The 24,593-nt window shown below is 35.8% G+C and overlaps 1 protein-coding gene across 1 annotated transcript in view; it reads left to right on the top strand.

Moving 5' to 3' along the window:
* LOC108917254 overlaps nucleotides 1-23,790 on the top strand; it is an 81,357-nt gene extending 57,567 nt beyond the window's left edge. Inside the window, exon 4 of the mRNA XM_018723760.1 lies at nucleotides 23,645-23,790. Coding sequence (XP_018579276.1) covers nucleotides 23,645-23,790 — 146 coding nt within the window. The remainder of the gene's footprint in view (nucleotides 1-23,644) is intronic.
* Nucleotides 23,791-24,593: the final 803 nt, after the last annotated feature.

Genomic DNA, 24,593 nt, shown 5'->3' with positions numbered 1-24,593 from the left:
CTCTCGCATCGGTGAAAACTGAAAACTTCGGGAAAATTATCGCCGCTTTTTTTTTCGTCCGATTCTCAACCAACGCTGCTGCGCTCGACTTTGATAGAAATAGATCATAGTATTGATCTATTAAGCATTGTTTGCAGAAAAGACGAGGAACAATGTGGACAAGTTCATCCGTAAGAAGCCTACAATCAAAATTGGGTGACAGTATCAGTGGATTGTAAGTGGCGGTACCTACGAAACCTCAAACTAACCAACTGTTCGAGAAAGAACTGACTGAAACAAATACCTAGCAGGTTAGGATTAAGTAACGAGCGTTCAAATAAAAACGTGGTCGAAGTTGGCTCTGACACATTGGACGTAGGGAGTAGCTTATAGCGACCAACTTAACCTCATTTCTCAACGAGCTGTATAGCAGCTGTCAGTTTCAATAACGTTAATGACTATATAACTTTATTTTAAGGAATAATCGTGATAACAATAACAAACAATTAAAGGAGCTGCGGAAAGTGTCCCCCTGATAACAATAACAAACAATTAAAGGAGCTGCGGAAAGTGTCCCCCTCCTTGTTCCAAGCACTTTTCACACCTGTTCCTCAAAGAATTAAAGACATTTTCTAAGATGCTCGGGGTATTGTTAATTTCACGAATCTTGTCTATAAGTCGACATTTTCTTTTAATTCTTCAGTCCGCTTTTTAGGTCGGCCGCTTCCTTCTTTTCTTGTTACACTGCCCGTTTCACGAAAAACATTAACACAACGCTGAACTGACGCTGAACTGCACTTGTACTCAACAACACCGGGAAATTGATTTTGAAATTCTATGAAACATTCCTCAATAGAATACTTCCATATTCCATCAATCTTGCGTCCATTTCTAAAGTAGGACTCTATGATAAACACGTTTTGTTCTTGAGAAAACACCATTTTAAACGCTTTTTAAAACGAAAATATTCAAATTGATAGCGGCGATATAGCGCTTTGACAGATGACGTTTAAGTTCATTTGCTATACGCTACGCCCTACGTCCAAATTTTCAGAACCAACTTGACCACGTTTTTATTTGAACGCTCGTTATATTTTAGAAATAGATCCAATATATTAGGATATAAATAATTCTCAGTAATAAAAAATATTTTGTTTTAAACTCACAACACCTAGTACAACAGCTAGGATCGTTCGTAAGTTTAACCAATTAGACATAAGACGGTTTGGGACTTCTCTTACTGATGGCCCTCATCATTATGTCGTTAGAACTATCCAGCTGCTTTAGTGTCCTTACTCACAAGGAGATGTGTATACACAGAGCGTAAGTGGCTCCATCTATCGTGGTACTTCCCACCTACGCTATTCTGTGACCTACTACAATTTTCTTTCAAGAAAATATAAGTTTGATTCTAATATGCTACATTCGTCTTGAATAATTGCTACATTAATGCTAACTTTTAAATAAATTTATATATTTTAAGAAACTTGCAGTTTATAATGAATTGTAAGAGATATTGTAGTTAAAGTCCGAGATAATAAACTTCAAAACTATAAAAGATTTGAATTAAATTACACAAATACATATATTTACAAATATAAATTATAAGAAAAATTATAGATTACAGCAAATATTTCACATAGTTTGACGAAAGTATATACATTTGGATAGAATAAAATTTACGGCAATAATTAAATTTAAAACTATCTGCTCATTTAATCCAAATACTTTTTTTTCAGTGTAGCTTTTATATGAAAGGTTAAGATAGGGAAGAAGATAGTTAAATCAGTCGACACGTCCGAGAACGTATGAAATATTTTCATAAAAAATGTTTATATCTATTTTCATTGCCATAAGTATTAAGCTTTTACTAAGGGTCATATGAATACCTTACAAAATGTACATACCAAAACCAAGTTTGTAAACCATTTTTGCCACACGTGCGCTTTAATTGTACAGAAAATATCCCTTTACCGTTTTACTAGTCTCTTAAGTTACCATATTTGAATGCGCCATAATTCACTAAAAACCAAAAATGTTCGTTAAATACATTTAAAAGTATTTATAAGAAATACACCGCTCGTGAAAATAACAAACCGGTAAAAATACATCAACCTTCCATCCTCTTCTGGTTCTTAATAGAACTGGCCTCGGTTTACTAATGTAAATATACCAAATAACTTGAGATAATACCTAATAGCGTCGTGAGCTGTCAGGTCGAACTTATCGAATAATGTGACGTCACAGATGCTCTGCGAAATGCTGTATAATTAAAGGGTTACGTACTTACGGAACATGTAATATATACAGGATGTAACTTTGAGCGGGGGTCATATTTTTACAGAAGCTTATTTTTTCCTTTAGGAACATGTCATCAACAATTTATTTTTTCAAATTCCGTCGTAATTTTTTTTCCTTTTTTTCCGCAATTTTCTTCCCTCCCGCGTTGGACAACTTTAAACTACGGCGCGGTTTAGTCGCAGAGAATGCATAATTGGGAACTGGGCTGTGCATTGTTCTCAAATATAATTTTTAAAGGAAAAGATATCAAAAAGCAAATTTCCGCACCACTCGCCGTCAGGCTTGGCAAGTTAATTTTGTTGAGTTCGCTACGAACTCTACCATCCCACAAAAACTAAATTTTAATTCTTTTAAATAAGACAAACTATGAAACAGTATTTAACAAGTAATCTAACAGAAAACTCAACCAGTAATCAATAATGATGAATGAAATACACAAAAATAAATAAATAATCTGTTAACTCACCTGATTTTTATAACATAACACTTAAGATTGTAGTATAACAACCCCGGGTCGATCGAAAAAAAAATAATAATAAACGTAGTTGTGGCCAAAAAATATGTGATCGTCATGAGGAATACCTACGTTGTATACATCTATTTTTAATTGACCGGAAGGCGCAGGCTACTAACTTTAAAGAGGGGAAGTATGGTTTAATTTTATAAAACAAAAGCAGAGTAAATACACCTAACTTTATTATTTACGTACAACAGTCTTCAAATTAAACATGTGACACATAGAAAGGTCAACAAAACATTAACAACCATTTAACATAAAATGAGAGTGCCAGGCTCACCTAGAGCTCCTGTGGGGAAAGAGCATGGCAGAGAAACCTACGATCGTTGCTCTAACTACCCAAATATAAATACAAAACAACCGACAATAAAAGGCATACATTAAGATCCTTTGCTAATGATAAATAACACCCAACTTATTTAATGTCTCACTAAATATCACCTCACTCGATTTCAACATACACACTTCCAAGTAAAACTGAGGAGGTTTGGTGTTAGTTAGCCGGCAGGGCCAGAAGGTACTGGAGTCCCATACGGGAGGCAATCCAGCTATGAGTTGAGATTTCGGAAGATCCGTTTTAGCAATTCTTTTTTTGTATTTAATTATTCTTTTTACAGATTCATTCCTCACGGGCGAAAATGTTAGTAAATCCAACAAGGCTCTTATATGCGTATGACATAAAGTGAGCACAAGAAATGCTTTATTATTTATTTTTCGAACAACGTAATCATGATAAAACAAGTTAAATGTGAAACAAAGGAGTTGTTATTGCAATATCTGGGCAGTCACGACAATATATACATATTTTAACATGTAATAAATGATGAGCAATCGCTAATAATAATTGTAACAATTTTACCTTAGAAAAATATATGCCCTTGAGCATAAAGCAATGGAAGCTAACAAAGAATTATTATCATTGAACATCTATAACCATCACAATCATAAGATTACATAGAATAATTCACAACAAAGTACTTAGAGAATATTACCTGTTAATTAATACGGGTTAAACACTTTGATTTTTCACTACTTCAACTATCTAGGCTTCCTTCCTTCCCCACCTAAGCGTTTGTTTTTGCGATTCCTTCTACCAACTGTCAATTTTACGTTTTCATTATCATACAACACCCACGTAACAGGTGACGTCGAAGTTGATACGATAAGTACGGTTTTACACAAGATTTTTAAGATGTAGAACATAAATGGCCCCAAATTAGATCCTCGTGTCACACCGGAGGTAATTAAATATGTAAATGAAGAATACATATCTCATGTTGCAGAAATAGCTCACGGTGACGCACAGATATGAGTTAGACGAAATGAAATTATTAGATAATGGGGATAAACCAAGCCATCCAATTTGAGATACACCGTAGACCAGGGGCGTCGCCGACAACCCACCCGTGTTGGTTTACTTACGTCTATTGATGAAGATAGCAAGATTACATCCGACGCAGTGATACGTATCTCCTACGCTGAACAGTTTAACCTCTGGCAGGAGATATTTACGGAGCGACTAATCTAGATCGTATTCAAATTGGTTCTAAGGGCCCCCGCAAGAAATTGCCGGCGGGTGCCTCGGCTTAATGTAAGGGCATAACAATTACATTAGGAGCGATGTCGCTAGTCGGATTGAAGCCGCGGATATATAGTCTGAGAACACGCGATTCGTCCCACGGGGTAGACCGGATGCGAGCGCGAACGTTAGGGGGGGGGGGGCGCGAAAAAAGCCCCTGTAACTCGATAATGCCGGGGAATCCGACGGAGGCGTAGACGTCGTCGTTATGATGAATGAATTTGACTGTTAAGAAAAGGCTTACGCAATCGTGTGCGGCGCGCTGTCAGGAGAATTAATGTTTTCATCGTTGCGTCACCGAATGTTATTGCGGAGAAGGTCGAGCTGTCGTCCCGACCTACCGGCTCGCAAAATGTCTGGCTTAAATGTAAAATTTTGTGCATAGCTCCGTTTTCCAATGTACCTCCGTTTTTTTGCAAATTTGAGTGCATTGATATATACAATGTGACCCATTTGTTTTTACTCGCCCTGTAAAATCTTTATTTATTGTGCGATTTTAACCAGAAGTGTGCTTTGTGAAGGAAAATGAGCGTGATCCCACAAAATTCAAGGCGTACTACGTTCTTTTTTAAGAGCAAAAATTATAATATTTCATATTAGTGATTTTTTGAGAAAAAATATACGGGGTGGGCCATTAATGTGAAAAAGTAAAATAAATCCGTAATACAGAAATAAAGTTTATATAAAAATTGTACAGGATCAAAAAACTAAAGGACAAAATTAATTTGAAAAACACAGGGCGATGAGTAAAAACGGGACACGCCAAATATAACATTTTTTAAATGGAACACCCTGTATATTTTTAAACATATGGATTTCTGAGAAAATTGTATAGAATTTTCTCAGAAATGTTTCTATGTTGCTATACAGGGTGTTTCAGAAAGACCTCCAGTAAATTAAGTGGGTGGTAGTACGACTAAAAATAAAAATTTTTTGTCTTACGAACTTTATGTCTATCTCCTCTTGTTTTCTAGATACAGAGCGACAAAATAAAATTTTTGTGCGAAATATTTTTATGAAATTTGGTATTCCTGGGTTTTTAAGGATGCCAAATACGCTAGTCTCATTATTTTTTGGATATTTCATAGAGGGCGTTAGTTATGCTACATTCCTATTACATTTTAATTCTAATTTTTTTAAGGTTACGTTCTTAGTAATATTTTAAACTCGAATGAACTTTATATCAAAATTTTAGTGACTGTAATTATACATATCTGTCATTACTAACTAGAATCGCTAACAATCACTAAAATTTTGATATAAAGTTCATTAGAGTTTAAAATATTACTGAGAATGTATGCGTTGTTTATGAGACATCCATCAATAAGTTTTGACATAAGCCTACTTTGAGAAAAGTCACTTATTTTATACACCGTAATATTGTAAGTTTAATTGAAGCCTTTTTCCTCGAAAACCGTCCACATTAGGAAGTTCTAACAAGAGTACATTATTTTTAGAAAATAAAATTGTGCATTAGAAATTGGATCCCGAATGGAAAAAAACCTAACCTTAAAAAAATTAGAACTTAAAATGTAATAGGAATGTAGTATAACTAGCGCCCTCTATGAAATATCTAAAAAATAATTAGAACAGCGTATTTGGCATCTTTAAAAACCCCGGAATACCAAATTTCATGAAAATATTTTGTACCGTTTGGAAATTTTCGTAAAAATTCTATTTAAAAAATTTTATTTTGTCGCTCTGTATCTCGAAAACAAGAGGAGATAGACATAAAGTTACCATCACCCCCTGAATTTACGAGAGGTCTTTCTGAAACACCCTGTATGTATATGGGCAATATAAACAGTTTAACAGTTTAGTGCGGGGTTGCCAAGTTATGTAGAAAATCCTTCGAATTTTGTAAAAACATGACTTCGAAGAAGTTGTATTAACTTTCAACTACTAACACTTGGAGCAAAAATATTAGACAGAAAAAGATTCCTATATTAGCTAATATCGATATTTTATACAGGGCATTTTTATAATACCGTCATTTTAAGAAAATTCAAACTTGATTTTCTAAAATTTTTCAAGTGGAACACCTTGTATTTTATTGTTCTATTTGATTCATATATCGGTCCACTTCAACTATTAAGTATTTTCTACGCCTAAAGTTGTTAGTTTTTAAGATATAGCAACATTTCTGGTAAAACCTAATTTTTACTACAAATGGGGTAATTTTGTCCCAAAATTGTCGTAATTGGTCAGCTTAGAATCCAGAATTCATTATAAACGCAAAGAGGCAGTATTCGCAAAAACTTAACATTTGGTATGGAATACTAAATTAATGAAAAAAAGTAGACTTGTGAATTTTGTATTTGGCTAAAAATCGTTATTATTTAAAACTCTAAATCCGCAATAGACGTCGCAAGAGATAGCAAACTCTCTATAAAAAGAGAAAGGTTGTTGAACACTGTTCTAAGATAAAATTTTAGGAGTCTTTAAAATGTAGAAAATATTGTGCCATACCTTTACTTGAATTAGTATAAAAAAGTTAAAAAAAAATTGTGTATACGTGTTTGATCTCGAAAATCTGTACAATCCTCTGCGTACTTCTGGGACTGGCAGGAAGCCGCGCCACGCCACGCCAAGCCACACCGTTCCAAGCCATGCCGTGCCAAGCCACGCCACGCCAAACCATGTCGCGCCAAGCCAAGCCACGGCGCGCCCGGCCTAACCAGCTGCATAACCATGAACCGAATCCTTGTAGACGCCGGGCTGGCGTTGAATATGCATGTTTCGGATGTGTATCTGGGCGCGAACGGCTCACGGGTTGTCGGGGGTAATATAAGTGACAGATTGCGATGAAGTTACTGCACTTTATGCACAATGAAACGCAATTTATTTCCTGTTCACGGTTAGACAGCTGGGAGTCACGAGCGCGGTCGCACATGGTTCCCGGATAAACAGAAAACGGGAAATCTGGGTTAGCGCGAAAGTGGAAAATGCATGCGGGACCGCAAATGTAGCGTTTTTCTTACTTACATTTAGTTCGGTGTAATAAAACACTCCTCCGTGTGGAGTATCGTTCTATTATGTTGGCGGAAGTGATTCCTTGACAGTTTTTGAAATATTTTCGCGGCAGATACAAAGTGGCACTGCCATAACTGTTTTTATTGTAATCTTCATACAATTGTTTAACTTTACAAATATTTGACGTAAATACCATAGTCATAAAATTAAAGGATAAAAAAAATTGTCGTAAAGCAATAGAAAAAAGCAATTTGATTTTTATTCAGAGTTTCTACTGCTCCTTGAATCCCTTGAAAACCTTGAAAACTCCTTGAATGGATTTAATCTACTTGAAATACTTCAGATCTCCTTGAATCGAACTAATGATCCTTGAAAAATTTTTTCGCAATCATTTTATTTAATTACAATTTTTAATTAATTTAATTTTTTTCCTCCTAATGTTATGTTGAATCCGAAAATTGCTAAAATTCGGATTCAAGTTTTAATCGAGCATAACCACTTTGGTGAACTTATTGCTGAAGAAATTGAAAAGGATTACCTTAAATTTATAGAAAATGACGCTGTAAAAAAAGAATTATTAAAGTTTTGATGAGAAAAAACATCAGCTAGATGAATTTTTTATGAAACTGTGTGCTGAGCAAAAAATATCTGCGAATTTTGTCGAATTTGCAAAACGAATATTAGTATTTTTTCATGGAAATGCTGTTGTAGAACGCAGTTTTTCTTTCAACGATGAATTCCTAGTTGAGAATCTACAAGTACAAAGTCTTATATCTCAAAGATCTGTACATGATTTTATTATTGTTAATAATAACGATGATGTAAAAAATATTAAAATAACTAAACCAATGATTGCCGCTTTTAAATCCTCTTCTGCAAATCGAAAACAAGCTTTACAAAAAACAGACAAAACGTCTGAATCTGGTTCGGGCTGAGGCAGTACAGTATTGGGGGTCATGAAGGCTTGCAAAAAATGTAAAAAATTTCCAGGGTCGTATTTAAAAAAATGAAGTTGATGATGGTCCTGGAGAGACGAAACGTTACACATAAAAATTGATTATGCCATTCGGTAGAGGGAAAAAAGTGGCAATGAGAAAGTGTTATTTTTTCAATATCACCTCAAATAAGGCTGAAATGAAACAAAAACGGATTTACAAAATTTCGTTTTTTTTTTCAAATATTTCGAAAACTAATCATGTTAGCCTTGATTTTTTAGAGGCATATTGTTGGTCCCCTGATTACGCAACTTTGCCCCATTTAAGCTACTTCGTATCTTTTACCGTTTCCGAGATCCCTGTAGTGAGAAGCGAATTTGTAAAAGCCTGTATAAAGGATAGCTAAAAGCCTAAAATTTCGACGCCACTGAGTTTTTTGAAAAAGTTTTTAATTCTGGTTGGTATTTCTAAGAAAAAAATAAGTCGTTTCTAAAAAGCCGCCATTTTCGTGTTATTACTTTTTAAAATTTAAAACAAACTTTTAATTCGATTTTCTTAGACCTCTGCCTAATCGCATTACGGCTTATTATACCCGACGATGTTCCTGTAAAAAAATTAAAATTAAAAATGACAGGTCGCTCGGTAAATACCAATTTGCGTTGCAAAACTGTTATGTAGACGGCACGAAAAATAAATATCCCCTAATGCTAAAGAGCGTCGTCTTATCTGCATTGCAAATATGCAGGAGAAAAAAATGCATGCCGCATAATACGCCGCAAGGAAATCGCTTCTGGAGGCGAATTATTTCTTACAGGGTATGTTCCCTTTAATGCCATACGCTACCTATTAGTTTCCTATGATAGGTGTATTATAATCTTATGACAACAGATGGGGTGATATGTTTCAACTGTCAAACAATAGATGGCGTTCATTGACGAAAGTATCATTAGAGATGTTTTAAAATCTTATGAGCTTTGACCTTCATATGCGCAGAAATATAATTCCGACCGTCGTCTAAATTATTCTACGTCCTAAAAACATTACACCTATTATTCACAGCCTCTCTCGAGCTCTAGCGTAAACAAGCCTTTGATCCGATTACAAATATCATAATAAAATGCCCTATTCTTTATTATTTTAATTTAAACAATAAAAATATATATAACGAACGTTCGCCAGTTGACTTTATTCATCGCCCGAGCGCCTTAGTTCATTTCTACTTGTAATGATGCACATGGTCTAGTTCTGAGTCAATGTTTTCACAACGTGCTTATTAGAAGAATTATGGGGATACGCCACGCCTTTCGCTCATTTCGCGGTTCATGAGATATTAAAGGACCTCTACATTGACAATCAACACTTGTCAACACTGGCAGCATTATGCCTAATGTCGCTTTTTCAACCATCGTATACAGTGTGTATCAGCGAAATGGAATAAATTCAATAATAATGGGAGCATGTTCGGAAAAACGCTCGGACAAGTTGATTGGTATTTTTAGTTGCGCATTTTCTTCAACAAATACTTTTTAAACAGGGTGTGTCATGTAACAGTGGTCAATACCAACTTTCTTATTTTAAATGCAACACCCTGTATATTATTCAATTTTTGGATTGAAAATAGCTATAGGACATTGTACAGAAATATGTCTAGAATTTTCTGAAGAATCCAAAAATTGAATAATATACAGGGTGTTGCTTTTAATATAAAAATACCAATCGACGTATCCGAGCGTTTTTTCGAACACGCCCCCATTTATTCATTATTGAATTTATTCCACTTGGCTGATACACACAGTATAAAAAATCAATATAGTTCCTATATAAATATAAATTGTAACAAGTATAAAATGTTATTTTTACTGATTTACAAAAAAACATATTTATTGCCTTAAAAGGATACCTGGGCAAAATAAATTTCAATTTCCTGTCGAGACAATAAAGAAATAAATCCTATTAAACCCTCTGGCAATTAATTTAAAACTTGGGGATTACTTTAATACCCTATNTAAAATCTCCACCACTGGCACGTCCAATGAATTCGAGAAGGGTGCGAAAAAGTAGCTATTAATAGTGGTAACATGTGTACAAAAGCTCAGTCATGTAGTTCAAACCATTCCTAAGATATTGGCGAAAAACCAAAAAAAAATTAAAGTTTTGACACCGTGTATCTCGAAAACGAAAGCCCGGAGAGAAAAATGGAAGAGGAAAATATTGTTTCTTTTTTCATGAGGAATTTACAGTTTTCCGTTGCGACACTTATTTAGGAACACCCTGTATTATTCAGTTTTTGGATTGAAGATAGGTATAGGACATTGTACAGAAATATGTCTTGAATTTTCTGAAGATTCCAAAAATTGAATAATATACAGGGTGTTGCATTTAAAATAAGAAAGTTGGTATTGACTACTGTTACATGACACGCCCTGTATAAAAAGTTTTTGTTGATGAAAATGCGCAACTAAAAATACCAATCGACGTATCCGAGCGTTTTTTCGTACACGCCCCCATTTATTCATTATTGAATTTATTCCATTTGGCTGATGTATAAAAAATCAATATAGTTCCTATATAAACATAAATTGTAACAAGTATAAAATGTTATTTTTACTGATTTACAAAAAAACATATTTATTGCCTTAAAAGGATACCTGGGCAAAATAAATTTCAATTTCCTGTCGAGACAATAAAGAAATAAATCCTATTAAACCCTCTGGCAATTAATTTAAAACTTGGGGATTACTTTAATACCCTATAACTTTATGTTATCCTTCCAATTCACAAGATAGTACTTATTTTTACGTCAGCTGATTTTATGGCCATCTATTTTCTTTATTTAAATGGCCCTATATAAGTTTAAATCGAATCTCCCTTATCTCGAATGGAACAGTCGAAATTGAATATGAACGGCTTGTAAACATCGAGAAGGCCATGCGTTTTAAGAGTTTGCAGAACTAGTTGAACGACGATATAATTTATGTGTTAAAATAATTCCTGCTGTTTCAAACAAATGTTCATATTAAAAAATAAATAAAAATACTTATGAATCTGTTAGATTTGAATTATCATTTAAAATGGTTTTAAGGTTTTAATAAAGTGTGTTGCTATTTTTTAAAGCACTGCGTTTGGTTTGTGAATCTCGGTGTCATGATTTCTAACATTGACCTGGTTTAGGTGAACTTTACGTATTGTAACAAAGTGAACAATTGTCGGTTTTGTATGAAAGCGTATCTTTGGCTGTTCAACTCGTTTAGACCAATAGTTTCGCATCAACATAAGCTTGATCACTGTTTGCAGCACAGGAATGACTTTACAGTTAACACGGTGATAGTATGTATAAATTGATTAAAAAAATCTGTTTTCATGAAGAAATTTGAGAAAAGGAACATTTATTTCTAGCGATCTACTCACTGTATATTTCGCTTATCAAGTAACGATGGTCAGGGGAAACATACTTTTACAATATTAAGTTACTGGATTTTCTGTCCGTCCAGACTACCGAATAAATTCTGGATTGAATTAACGAGAATTGGATTTATTTATAGTTGTGAGAGGCTGACATAAAACATTTATAAGTTTATATCCTATATCGGGCTCGTAAAAAATGTGTCATTAAACTAAAAGCTAGCCTGCGGAATCTCATTTTTCATTCTTTTCAGTTAAGATAGATGACGTGAATTTATTTGTACTGATCTCTATAAATAATACGATTTAGAACCGGCAGTATATCATCAAGTTATTCTAGCAGGAATCTGCAGGAATAAAATAACTCGAGGCAATATTTCTTTTAATGTCGATAAAAGCAACCTAATTTAATTTCGTTTTTTTAATGTTAAAAAGCAACGGTAGCGGGGGCGTTTCAAAAAAGTTTCGAAGTATAAAGACAGGAATGGGAAAGTTCTTTTAATTAACGATAATAGAGTTATTTTCTCGATGTTTCTGTAATCGTATTAACATAATTCGGTTATGAAATTTTAGATTTGAGTCTGTAAAACGTAATTTTAATAGTGAAGATAAGTTTGTAACCGTTTCCTTCAATATTACAATAGTTATTTAAGAGAAATTTTGATAAAATTTAAAATTACTAAAACGATAAGATCAAGATTACGTTAAAACATAACATTTCTTTTTACCGGATTACAATTCAGCACAGTATAAAATTTTACACGTATTAGAAAAATATTACAAAATCCTAGATACTTTACTCTTTACCATGTGCAAAAGCGTACTTATCTTATCAACTTCGACGTCACCTTTACATGGATGTTGCACAACAATGAAAAAGTAATATTAACGGTCGGTAGAAGGAAGCACAAAAAACAAGCGCTTAGGTAGGGAATTCTGGAAGGAAACCAAAAGAGTCGACGATTGGCAATTGAAGTGAGGACAGCGCGGAGTGAAAAGCAAGATGATCAGTGTAGTCTGAAAAATATTGAAGTAGTGGAAAATTAAGTGTTTAACCGGTATTAGTTATCAGGTAATATTCTTTAAGTACTTTGTTGTTAATTGTTCAATGTAATCTTATGATTGTGATGTTTATAGATGTTTCATGATAATAATTCTTTGTATGTTTAGCTTCCATTGCTTTATGCTCAAGGGCATATATTTTTCTAAGGTAAAATTGATATAATTATTCTTAAAGATTGCTCATTATTTATTTCATGTTAAAATACATGTATATTGTCGTAACTGCCAGACATTGCAATAACGACTCCTTTGTTTCACATCTAACTTGTTTTTGTCATGATTACGATGTTCGTAAAATATAGATGTTTCATGATAATAATTCTGTATACTTATGTTTAGACTTCATTGTCTTACGCTCAGGGGTGTATATATTTCTAATATAAAATTGTTACAATTATTATTACGAGATTGTTCATTATTTATTACATGTTAAAATATGTATATTGTCGTGACTGCCCAGATATTTCATTAACGACTTCTTTGTTTCACATTTAACTTGTTTTATCATGATTGGGTTGTTCTTTGATTTCTTGTGCTCACTTTATGTCAAGACGCATATAAGGGCCTTGTTGAATTCACTAACATTTTCGCCCGTGAGGAACGAATCTGAAAAAAAAAGAATAATTAAATACAAAAAAAGAATTGCTAACAGATCTTCCGAAATCTCAACTATAGCTGGATTGCTTCCCGTACCACTCCAGTACCTTCCGGCTCTGCCGGCTAACTAACACCAAACCTCTTCAGTTTTACTTGGAAGTGTGTCTGTCTAATTTGAGTGAGATGACATTTAGTGAGAAATTAAATAAGTTCAGTCTTAATTATCATTAGCAAAGATTCTTAATTTATGCCTTTTGGTTGGCGGTTGTTTTGCATTTATATTTGGGTGGTAAGAGCAACGATCGTGGGTTTCTCTGCCATGCTCTTTCCCCGCAGGAGCTCTAGGTGAGCCTGGCACTCTCATTTTATGTTAAATGGTAGTTAATGTTTTTGTTGTTCTTTGTCACATGTTTGATTTGAAGATTGTTGTACGTAAATAATAGAGTTAGGTGTATTTACTCTGCTTTTGTTTTATAAAATTAAACCATACATCCCCTCAAAGAAAGTTAGTAGCCAGCGCCTGCCGGTCAATAAAAAAAATAAATACATACAACGTAGGTATTCCTTATGACGATCACATATTTTTGGCCACAACTACGTTTAATTATTTTTTTTGATCGAACCCGGGGTTGTTATGCTACAACCAGTGGCTGGATTAAAACAATATTGCAAAAAAATTGAAACTGTTCAAAAGACGAAATTATTTACGATACAATTAAACTAGCTAGGTTTCAAAAACAGGGCGTATATGCCAAATTAGCGCCAATCCGAATACGTTGGTTGTTATGCGGCGCTCTTCAAACGTATGCGCGTTTTATAAAATATATTTTAATAAAATTGAAACATACATCATAACGAGGTTGGTAATTGCGTCCGCGGTACGGGGACTTTTTATTCCGCCCCTCCTAATTCGGAAAAACAAACGGCCTAATTGAAACGCGAAGCCGGTACCTCTGCATATGCGTGTCGTTATTGACCACAACAGACAACTTGCATGAAAATTTAATTTCTTTTAGAACTGCATAAATTCGTAGTCAAAACCGACAACAATGGTTAAAAAAAATTCTTTAATCCTATAAATTAATTATAGCCGGTCAAAATTATGTACTTAATTATTTAAATTTTGTCACGTAGGTAGTCAAGAATTCTTCGTGACGTCATTTAGTGCGACCGAGGCAAATTTTTCATCATAAAGAACAAAAAGGATTATGAGGGCATATAATGTCATATTTACTGTCATGATTTAACTAACACGATTTACTTAAAGCTGCAGAGAAACCTAAGTGTTGTTTTTGAAGCTGCTTGATCAAGTGATACCAATTTTCCGTTATACTGACCAAAAGGAAACAGAGGAAGTTTTAGAACTTGCCATCGTTTTTTTCTATGATAGACTTAACATACTTCCGAGATAGTAAGTTACAATTTTGATAGAAATACAAAATTTCTGTTGTAAAGAACAAAAAAACTGAAGAGTCACAGAATGCCATAGTTGCTCTCGTGCTTTCTTTACGGGCACTTAACATGATTTATCTATGGTTTTAGAGATATATTATCATGGCCACTAGGTTATGTCATCAAGTATATATAGTAAAAAAGGTCAAAGACCGTCATAGAACTTGTCATAGTCTCATGTTGCCTCAAAGCTAGTTAGTTACGATTTTGTCAAGAGTAAAATCTCATACATTTTTCGTACTTTATTTATGGAGACTTAACACGATTTCAGACAGACATGCTCTCTCGAGGTAATTAGCTGGATGCCACCTCATTCATTTTAAAAATTGAAGAGACCAGATGATACAACATAATGATAAACTTTCTGTTGTACTTAATTTTTGAGGAGCTTAACAATGAAAAGCAGTTTCGCGAGCTTGGACATGGAAGGTAGGTAAAAAAGCAGCTGCCAATGCAATAAGTGATGATACCAATTTGTTGCTATTATGCTTGAAGTTGAGGAAAACCCAGATACTTCTAGTCGAAAGGCAGCCCCAATGTTCGATGTTAACCATTCATCGATTATTCGAATATTAGAAGAAAATAAAATGCATCCCTATAAAATGAAACCAATTTAAGAGCTCATGGAAGACGATTTTGATAGTAGAACGTATGTTAGATAAAAATGTGATCACGGTCATGCTAATCGTCAAAATTGTCGCCATTGGTCTAATGAAAATCCTCACTGGATTACTGAAGAACATACCCCGAAACGCGATACCCTGAAAAAGTTAATGTTTGGGCAGGAACTGTTGGAGATTATATTATAGGTCCCTTTTCCTTTGATGGCAATTTGAATGGCGATAATCATTTAGCACTGCTCCAAGATAATGTCGTGCCAACTTTGACAAACTTATATTCTGATCCAGCAAACCCACAAGTTCCAGCGAATATGATATGGAAGAAAAATGGAGCACCGCCCCATTACCAAATCAATGTCCGGCAGTACCTCAACCGAATATTTCCAAATCGGTGGATAGGGAGGCGAGGATCGATGGAATGGCCAGTACGATCCCCTGATCTGACACCATTAGACTTCTTCTTATGGGGATATGTCNGTTGTTCTTTGATTTCTTGTGCTCACTTTATGTCAAGACGCATATAAGGGCCTTGTTGAATTCACTAACATTTTCGCCCGTGAGGAACGAATCTGAAAAAAAAAGAATAATTAAATACAAAAAAAGAATTGCTAACAGATCTTCCGAAATCTCAACTATAGCTGGATTGCTTCCCGTACCACTCCAGTACCTTCCGGCTCTGCCGGCTAACTAACACCAAACCTCTTCAGTTTTACTTGGAAGTGTGTCTGTTTAATTTGAGTGAGATGACATTTAGTGAGAAATTAAATAAGTTCAGTCTTAATTATCATTAGCAAAGATTCTTAATTTATGCCTTTTGGTTGGCGGTTGTTTTGCATTTATATTTGGGTGGTAAGAGCAACGATCGTGGGTTTCTCTGCCATGCTCTTTCCCCGCAGAAGCTCTAGGTGAGCCTGGCACTCTCATTTTATGTTAAATGGTAGTTAATGTTTTTGTTGTTCTTTGTCACATGTTTGATTTGAAGATTGTTGTACGTAAATAATAGAGTTAGGTGTATTTACTCTGCTTTTGTTTTATAAAATTAAACCATACATCCCCTCAAAGAAAGTTAGTAGCCAGCGCCTGCCGGTCAATAAAAAAAATAAATACATACAACGTAGGTATTCCTTATGACGATCACATATTTTTGGCCACAACTACGTTTAATTATTTTTTTTGATCGAACCCGGGGTTGTTATGCTACAACCAGTGGCTGGATTAAAACAATATTGCAAAAAAAATGAAACTGTTCAAAAGACGAAATTATTTACGATACAATTAAACCAGCTAGGTTTCAAAAACAGGGCGTATATGCCAAATTAGCACCAATCCGAATACGTTGGTTGTTATGCGGCGCTCTTCAAATGTATGCGCGTTTTATAAAATATATTTTAATAAAATTGAAACATACATCATAACGAGGTTGGTAATTGCGTCCGCTGTACGGGGACTTTTTATTCCGCGCCCCCCCTAATTCGGAAAAACAAACGGCCTAATTGAAACGCGAAGCCGGTACCTCTGCATATGCGTCTCGTTATTGACCACAACAGACAACTTGCATGAAAATTTTATTTCTTTTAGAACTGGATAAATTCGTAATCAAAACCGACAACAGTGGCTAAAAAGAAATAATTTCTTTAATGCTATAAATTAATTATAGCAAAATTATGTAATGATTTAAATTTTGTCACGTAGTCAAGAATTCTTCGTGACGTCATTTAGTGCGACCGAGGCACAACCTACTTATCGGCCGTAATTGCCGCTATTGGTCTAATGAAAATCCTCACTGGATTACTCAAGAACATATCCCGAAACGCGATACCTTGAAAAAGTTAATGTTTGGGCAGGAATTGTTGGAGATTATGTCATAGGTCCCTTTTCCTTTGATGGCAATTTGAATGGCGATAATCATTTAGCACTACTCCAAGATAATGTCGTGCCAACTTTGACAAACTTATATTCTGACCCAGCAAACCCACAAGTTCCAGCGAATATGATATGGAAGAAAGATGGAGCACCGCCCCATTACCAAATCAATGTCCGGCAGTACCTCAACCGAATATTTCCAAATCGGTTGATAGTGAGGCGAGGATCGATGGAAAGGCCAGTACGATCCCCTTATCTGACACCATTAGACTTCTTCTTATGGGGATATGTCAAAAGTATTGTATACAAAACTAAATTCCTCGACTTTGCTGACTTAAGAAGACGAACAACGCTTGCAATTAGATCGGTCACGCCTGAGATGTTGAGAAATTTTCTATTTATAATCAGGATGTTGCCAAGACGTTCGCGGCGAGCATTTTGAACATCTCTTATACTGACATTAATGTTGTTTTTGCTTTTTTACATTATCAATAAATAAACAGTATTACTTATTAGTTTTTGAGTGTGTTGTAGCGAATTTCTGTAATCAAATAATTTTCTTTTAATGTTAAATTTTGCAATAAATCTGAAAATACTCAATATTTCCGAAACAGTTGAAGATAGGTATATGACATTGTATATGAAATATGTCTAAAATTTTATGAAGAATCCAAAAATTGAATAATATACAGGTTGTTGCATTAAAATGAGAAAGTTGGTACATGACACCCCCTGTATAGGAAGTTTTTGTTGATGTGGGTACACATGTTCGCAAGTGACCCATTTTTAAGCATTACGTCAAGAGCACCAGCCGGACGCCGCCGGGCGCACCAGCGTTCCAGGAAGGGTCTACGGCGGACTGGCGCCGGCGACCAGATGCGTACTCATATACCTACGACCGACTCCACATACGGGGACTCTCCAACGAACACTCGTCTTTTCCACAAGCTTAGTTTTTCAATAAAAATAGTTTATTTGTACCGTTGAGAGAGCGTTTTATTTTTGATGTACAGCGAAAGCAACCCTCAAATGAAAAAAATGCGCAACTAAAAATACCAATCGCCGGGTCCGAGCGTTTTTTCGAACACGCCCTCATTTGTTTATTATTGAATTTATTCCATTTGGCTGATACACACTGTATAAAGCAAGTTGCCGATTAAAATCTAATGTACCCCGACGGTCGCGACGTCTCTAACGGCGCCCCTCATTATTTCCGTCACCGGAGGAGACTTGATGGCCGGCATAATTACCCGCGTACCGAATTAATTCCTCAAAACATGTTGTTTTGCGCCCGAACCCTGTGTTCAAGGCACATCAAGGCGGCCGTGAATACAAGATTAATGGGAATCGCGGAATATATTTATCGCGGCGTGTAATTTGGTCAGGCGCGACGCCGGGAAAACGCTCGACAATAAAACCGGCATAATGGACGCCTACCAGCGCGAGACAATGGCATCCGTCACGTCCTCACTTAACCAGCCTCGCTGTGGGCTAGTTAGGAGTTATCGGATGCGTCGTGGGCCCGAAAGCTGCTTACGGTCACGGCAGAAAACAGGAAATAAAACGGACACTTATTTTGAAGGTATTGAAGGTGCCATTCAAATAAACTCAAAATATATCCCTCAGGAGCCAATCAAATTAAGTCAAACAATGTTCTTCGATACCAGAAATCTGGATATGCAAAAAATATTTTACCTCATAACCAAGACTCTTAACTGTTGACATTGTAGGAAACAACTACCCTGCGGACTATACGGGGTGTCCCATTTTAAACTAAGCACCTGAATATCTCGTCAGGAGAGCCACCAATCTGATAATAACCCTTACAAAAGTTGTTGGGTTCGGATGGTGATTTTCAGTTTGACCTTGACATCGACCTCCACTGTCATTTGAAGGTCAAATCTAATTTTTTAAATAGGAACCTCTATTTTTGACCCCAGATTCGAAAAAACGCAATATTTTATGTTTAAATAGGCTCTTTTTTGGATTGACCTTTAAAGGTTATTTCAAGGACAAACTATTTTACATTACGCACCTGAATATCTCGTCAGGGGAGCCACCAATCCGATAATAATCCTTACAAAAGTTGATAGGTTGGGATGGTAACCTTCAATATGACCTTGACATTGACCTCCAAGGTCATTTGAAGGTCAAATCAATTTTTTAAATAGGAATCTATTTTTGAAACCAGATTAGAAAAAAACGCAATATTTTATGTTTAAATAAGCTCTTTTTGGAATGACCGTTAAAGGTTATTTCAAGGACAAACTATTTTACATTACGTACCTGAATATCTCGTCAGGGGAGCCACCTATCTGAAAATAACCCTTACAAAAGTTGTTGGGGGGAACATCGGATGATGTCCTTCAATTTGACCTTGAAGAAGAACCTTAAGTACCTATCTAAACGTAAACAAACGTATCTATTTAAACGTAAACGAGCCATAAGTACCTATTTAAACGTAAAATTTCACGGTCTTTCTAAATCCGGGGTCAAAAATAGAGGTTTCCATTTAAAAAATTAGATTTGACCTCCAAATGACCTGGAAAGTCAAGGTCAAATTGAAGGTCACCATCCGATATCCCCCTTCGAACTCAACAACTTTCGTAAGAGTTATTTTCGGATTGGTGGCTTCCCTAACGAGATATTTAGATTCATCAATTTAAAATATTTCGTCCTTGAAATAACCTTTGAAGGTCTTTAAAAAAAAGCCTTAGGTACCTATCTAAACGATAAATTTTGCGTTCTTTCTGAATTCGGGGTCAAAATAGAGGTTCCTGTTTAAAAAATTAGATTTAACCTTTAAATTGCCTTGAAGGTCAATATCAAATTGAAGGTCATCATTCGATATCCCCCTTTCAACCCAACAACTTTCGTAAGGTTTATCTTCCGATTGACGAGGTATTCAGATGCGTAATTTAAAATGAGACGCCCTGTATACCCTGACCAGCAATAAGGGGAAAAATTTTAATGTGTGATTGACTAGACCACTATACACAAACGTTTTTTTGCTCCTTCACATCAGGTTTTAGAGATATCCCAACTTGAATGTACAAAAAAAACAAGGTTTTTCTCACTATATTTGAGGTTACGTTACATCGCGAGGTAATTTTTCTTCACAGAACTCATTATGGCATCTAAAAGCATTACGCCTCTTCTTCAAAATATATTTTGATTCATTCGAATATGTCTATTTCTTCCCGAGGAATCCAATTGATTAGATTGACGTATTCTTCGATATTCAGAAACCTAAGAAAAAGAGATCGCTGATACGAATCTGAAGTTACATTTACAATATTTAAAATGGCGGATCCAATATGGCGGGTGAGATAATCCTTTTAACACCATGGCCCTAGAGATCTAAGTACACAATGGTCTAGTACAGCAGACTATAACCTCATAGCTGTAATTTACATTTAATCTCTCAACTAGATCATTGATGAACACGATGAATAATAAAGGACCAAGAATGGAACCTTGAGGAACTCCTGACTCGACAGTTCTATACCAGTTGTATAAAAATAAGGTTTAAGAACACTCAATTTGAATTCGAAACAAAGAAATGCTACCACCTATTGATCCTCCACGAAGATACTAAACTCTTCGAGCTGCACGAGATGCAGCTATTTCCGTTTTTCAGACCTAAAAGTGACGATTTACGCTGCTTTGAGTGGGGATCTGGCTTTTTTTTGCGGAAAATATTACATAATAAAATGCTAAGAAATTATTTTATCTCTCGAAAACTCTTGAACCTCACCCAGCAATTTGTATCCGACCATTTCCTAGAGTATTAACGCCTCTTCACTTAGCGATACTCATCTGTTAAACCGGTTCAACAATGACTAGAATAATGATAACAGGGCCTCGATATAACAGCCCGGATATTCCGCTAGTCATTTACATACAGCAAACTAATAGGAAACGTACCGAATTCTACATTGATTGATATTAGCGGAGGTAAATATGCATAGGCCGGCAATCGCGTGTAAATCCGTAGATTCTATGGGGGCCCGAATTCTAAAGTGGAAGTCTCTTGATAATAGCCCGCCATAAATACAGCTTGATCGATCTACGCCGGCGGTCTATCAAAGCAACTACGCGTAATCTCATTCCTAGATGGGCAATTCTCGGTGTGGGGCGATGTCTGCCTAGTAGATATATCTCGGCGACCGTTAATTAAAGAGATATTTAATCGGCCGGTTAGAAAATAGAGGGCGCCTTTGCGGGTCATCCGAGAGACGGTTTGACGATAGAGAAATATATTATAACGATGCAGTGAAATGACACCCTAGTCCACTATCTATACACTACTGCAGTGTAAAAACGGTTTACAAAGAATGTGGAATGGTAGTGATATCTTCAAGGAACAGCATTGGCCCAAAACGAACCCTCGAGACACACCCGAGTAGATGTCACGGAGAGAAGAATAATTAGAACATATTATTAATTAATTCATGCATTAAATGAAAATGTCTATTAACCGAGGATTGAATTTTGTCAGTGGTTTTTACAACAATGCGAACAGCTTGATTTTCAGTTATTAATATTATTTACCGATGAAGCTTAATTCGCAAGAGAAACCATTTCGAATTGTCATCATAATAACCACCAATGGGCGGATGAAAATCCGCATATTATTTTCCAAGTCGATTCCAAGGACAGTTTTCTCTGAATGTTTGTGCAGGCATTGTGGGCGATTACTTGATTGGTCCCTACTTTTTACCCATAACCCTATGGTAGAACTTATCAAAGTTTCCTACAAGAAGAATTACCACCACTTCTAGAAGAAGTGCCATTGAGATTATGTCAATTATTGTGGTACATGCATGATGGAGCGTCACCTCGTTACAGCCTTATCGTTAGACAGTTGCTGAATAATCGGTATCACTGGATTGGGAGAGGAGGACCCATTGCTCGGCCGGTTCGTTCCCTCGACCGGAATAAAAAATTTTTATAGGGCAAAAGTTGATTATTTTCATCAGTAGAATACGCCATTAAAGTTTGGCAAAACTTATCATTAACACCTGTATACAATATACAACGAAAATTAAAAAGTCAGAATTCTTTTCAATCATACAAGCTATCTAACGTCCGAGAGATCTTTTACACCTTTCCGTGGACTATTTCCAAGGAAAATAACGCCGAAATCCCATCTCAGTTCCTATGAAAACATATCCGAGCTGGCTGGTGAATATTCCACCATAACTAATTAGCAGCGAGATGTTTTGCCTAACTCGAGCAAAATCGCGCGTCTATTTGCGTTCCGGCAGAGCGAAAATCTGGAAATGCAAGAGCCGGCGGGAGTTTGTTGCCCCCTTACGTTCTCCTTACATTATCATCATCTCGCGCATCCAGTTATGATAAAGCGCCACACGATATATCATGCTCAACGGGGTCGTTCTTTACAGTCAGACCTCTGCCTCCTCCTACCACAACCCGCCAGCTCTCTGATACCCAGAGAGTCAAGATTTGATCTAGATGCATTAAACATTTCATTACGTGCCTTGGAGTAACATGTATTTGGCTGTTATTTAACTCGGTACCTAATAACCGGTCAAATGTGATTTTTTTATTAATTTTTTATTCACATAAGCGATCGCTCAGGTATTCAGTGCATGTTGTTGGAAGAGTTTTGCTAGAACTTTTTCATGGCGTTTGCAAATCCATCTTCATGGAACATTTCCTTAATTATAACAAAAATGACCTCGATACCTGAAAAATACTAATTTTTCTGTCGAATTTACGAAAATGTTTACTATTATTTGCTCAATGTACTTTGTACAATGAGTCCGCAATATTTTATTAGAGCATTTTATGATTAAAACTAAGAGGAAAAGTATGCTTGAACTCTCTATGTATGAAGTATGCTTTTTAAGGAGGCTACGGCTCCTTAAAGGTGAGCCCTTGAAAGTTGTTTTCTGCAGAACCCTTCGAGATAAAACAATGAAATGTACCACTGGCGGAACTTGTATAGATAGTTCGGTTTAGAAAAATATCGAGTTTATTAAACATTAAATAATGGAAAACATAAATTAAAAAGGTTGGTCAAACACTGACTACTTGTATTCGAATATTATAGCTATTCTATGGTTTCTTTTTTGATACTTTATAATGGCACTTGTTTTGTTACAATGTTATTACAATTTAAACAGCAATTTTATTGCTTTATTTCGAACGGTTTGGTAAATATCTAGAAAACGCTATAGAGGGCTCACTTTTAAAGAGCCCTCTTAGAGGCATTAACCTGCCTGCATTCTAATAAATAACTCATTTTTAGTGTTAGGAAACTTTGGTAAACCGTTCATTTAGGGATACTCTATTTGCCAATTGAAACTGCAAGTTTTTAACCAGCGATTCGTTTCAGTTGTCCCCGTCGGAGTGCCCGTTGTGACCGTGGACAGGGCAGGGCTGGAGCACGGGCGCCCCCTCATCGCCGACTGCCACGCGCCGCCCTCCTTCCCCGCAGCCAACATCACGCTGTATGTCAACGACGAGAGGGTGAGTCTGTGATTTATAAATCAATAAATCTAGGTCAGGAATAATGTTGCCGAACGAGCTTTGTACGAAACACGGGAACGCCGCGCTGCGTTTGACGCGCGTTTCGATTAGTGGGCTGTCATCATCGGGTGGTGATGAATGGTCCTGGTCCTTGTAATCTCAAAGATATTTAAAAGTGAAATATGGCATTTAAAATAATTTTATTTCATTATACAAAAATTCCAATCTTAAAAGTTTAAATATTCTTTGTTGTGGGCAGGAAAGGGTACCTTACTCTCTGATTTTTTTCGAGGCAATAAAAGTAATTTGTTGGATTAATCTGTCAAAATATATTTATGGCACCTGCCTCCAACATATAAGAATTACGGGTCCGTACGATCTCAAATTGTCCGGTTCTAATATAAATAAATCATTTAAGGTCCGTACAGGCCGCTTAAAATTGACAAGTGAATAGATTTTTGGGCCACCCTTGAAAAGGGCCTATAAGTCTTGTCGGAACACGAAATTCCCTTTGGACATAAATCATCTTTATCGAACTAGCACTCTGATTGAACACTGCCCCTCGACGGGCACCAAAAATAACAGTTTAAACTGAAACAAAAATCAATATAACTAATTCGTACGTATCGATATCCCCCTTCTGATTTTCACTGCCAAAACAATTGCCATCGACAAACGATTCAGACACTCGCTTGTGAAAACTAGGACCTCTCCTAACGAATCAGGCGGCAAGTTTGGAGTTGATGATTAATTATGACGCCACAAAATAGCAGCGACAAGGTTTCACATGTAGCGCATGATCCAACAGGCAAATA

Source organism: Anoplophora glabripennis, unplaced genomic scaffold (genome assembly GCF_000390285.2).
Source record: "Anoplophora glabripennis isolate ALB-LARVAE unplaced genomic scaffold, Agla_2.0 scaffold22, whole genome shotgun sequence".
Classification (NCBI taxonomy): domain Eukaryota; kingdom Metazoa; phylum Arthropoda; class Insecta; order Coleoptera; family Cerambycidae; genus Anoplophora; species Anoplophora glabripennis.
Note: the sequence above shows the minus strand (reverse complement) of the source record. Positions and strands in the feature narration are given on the sequence as shown.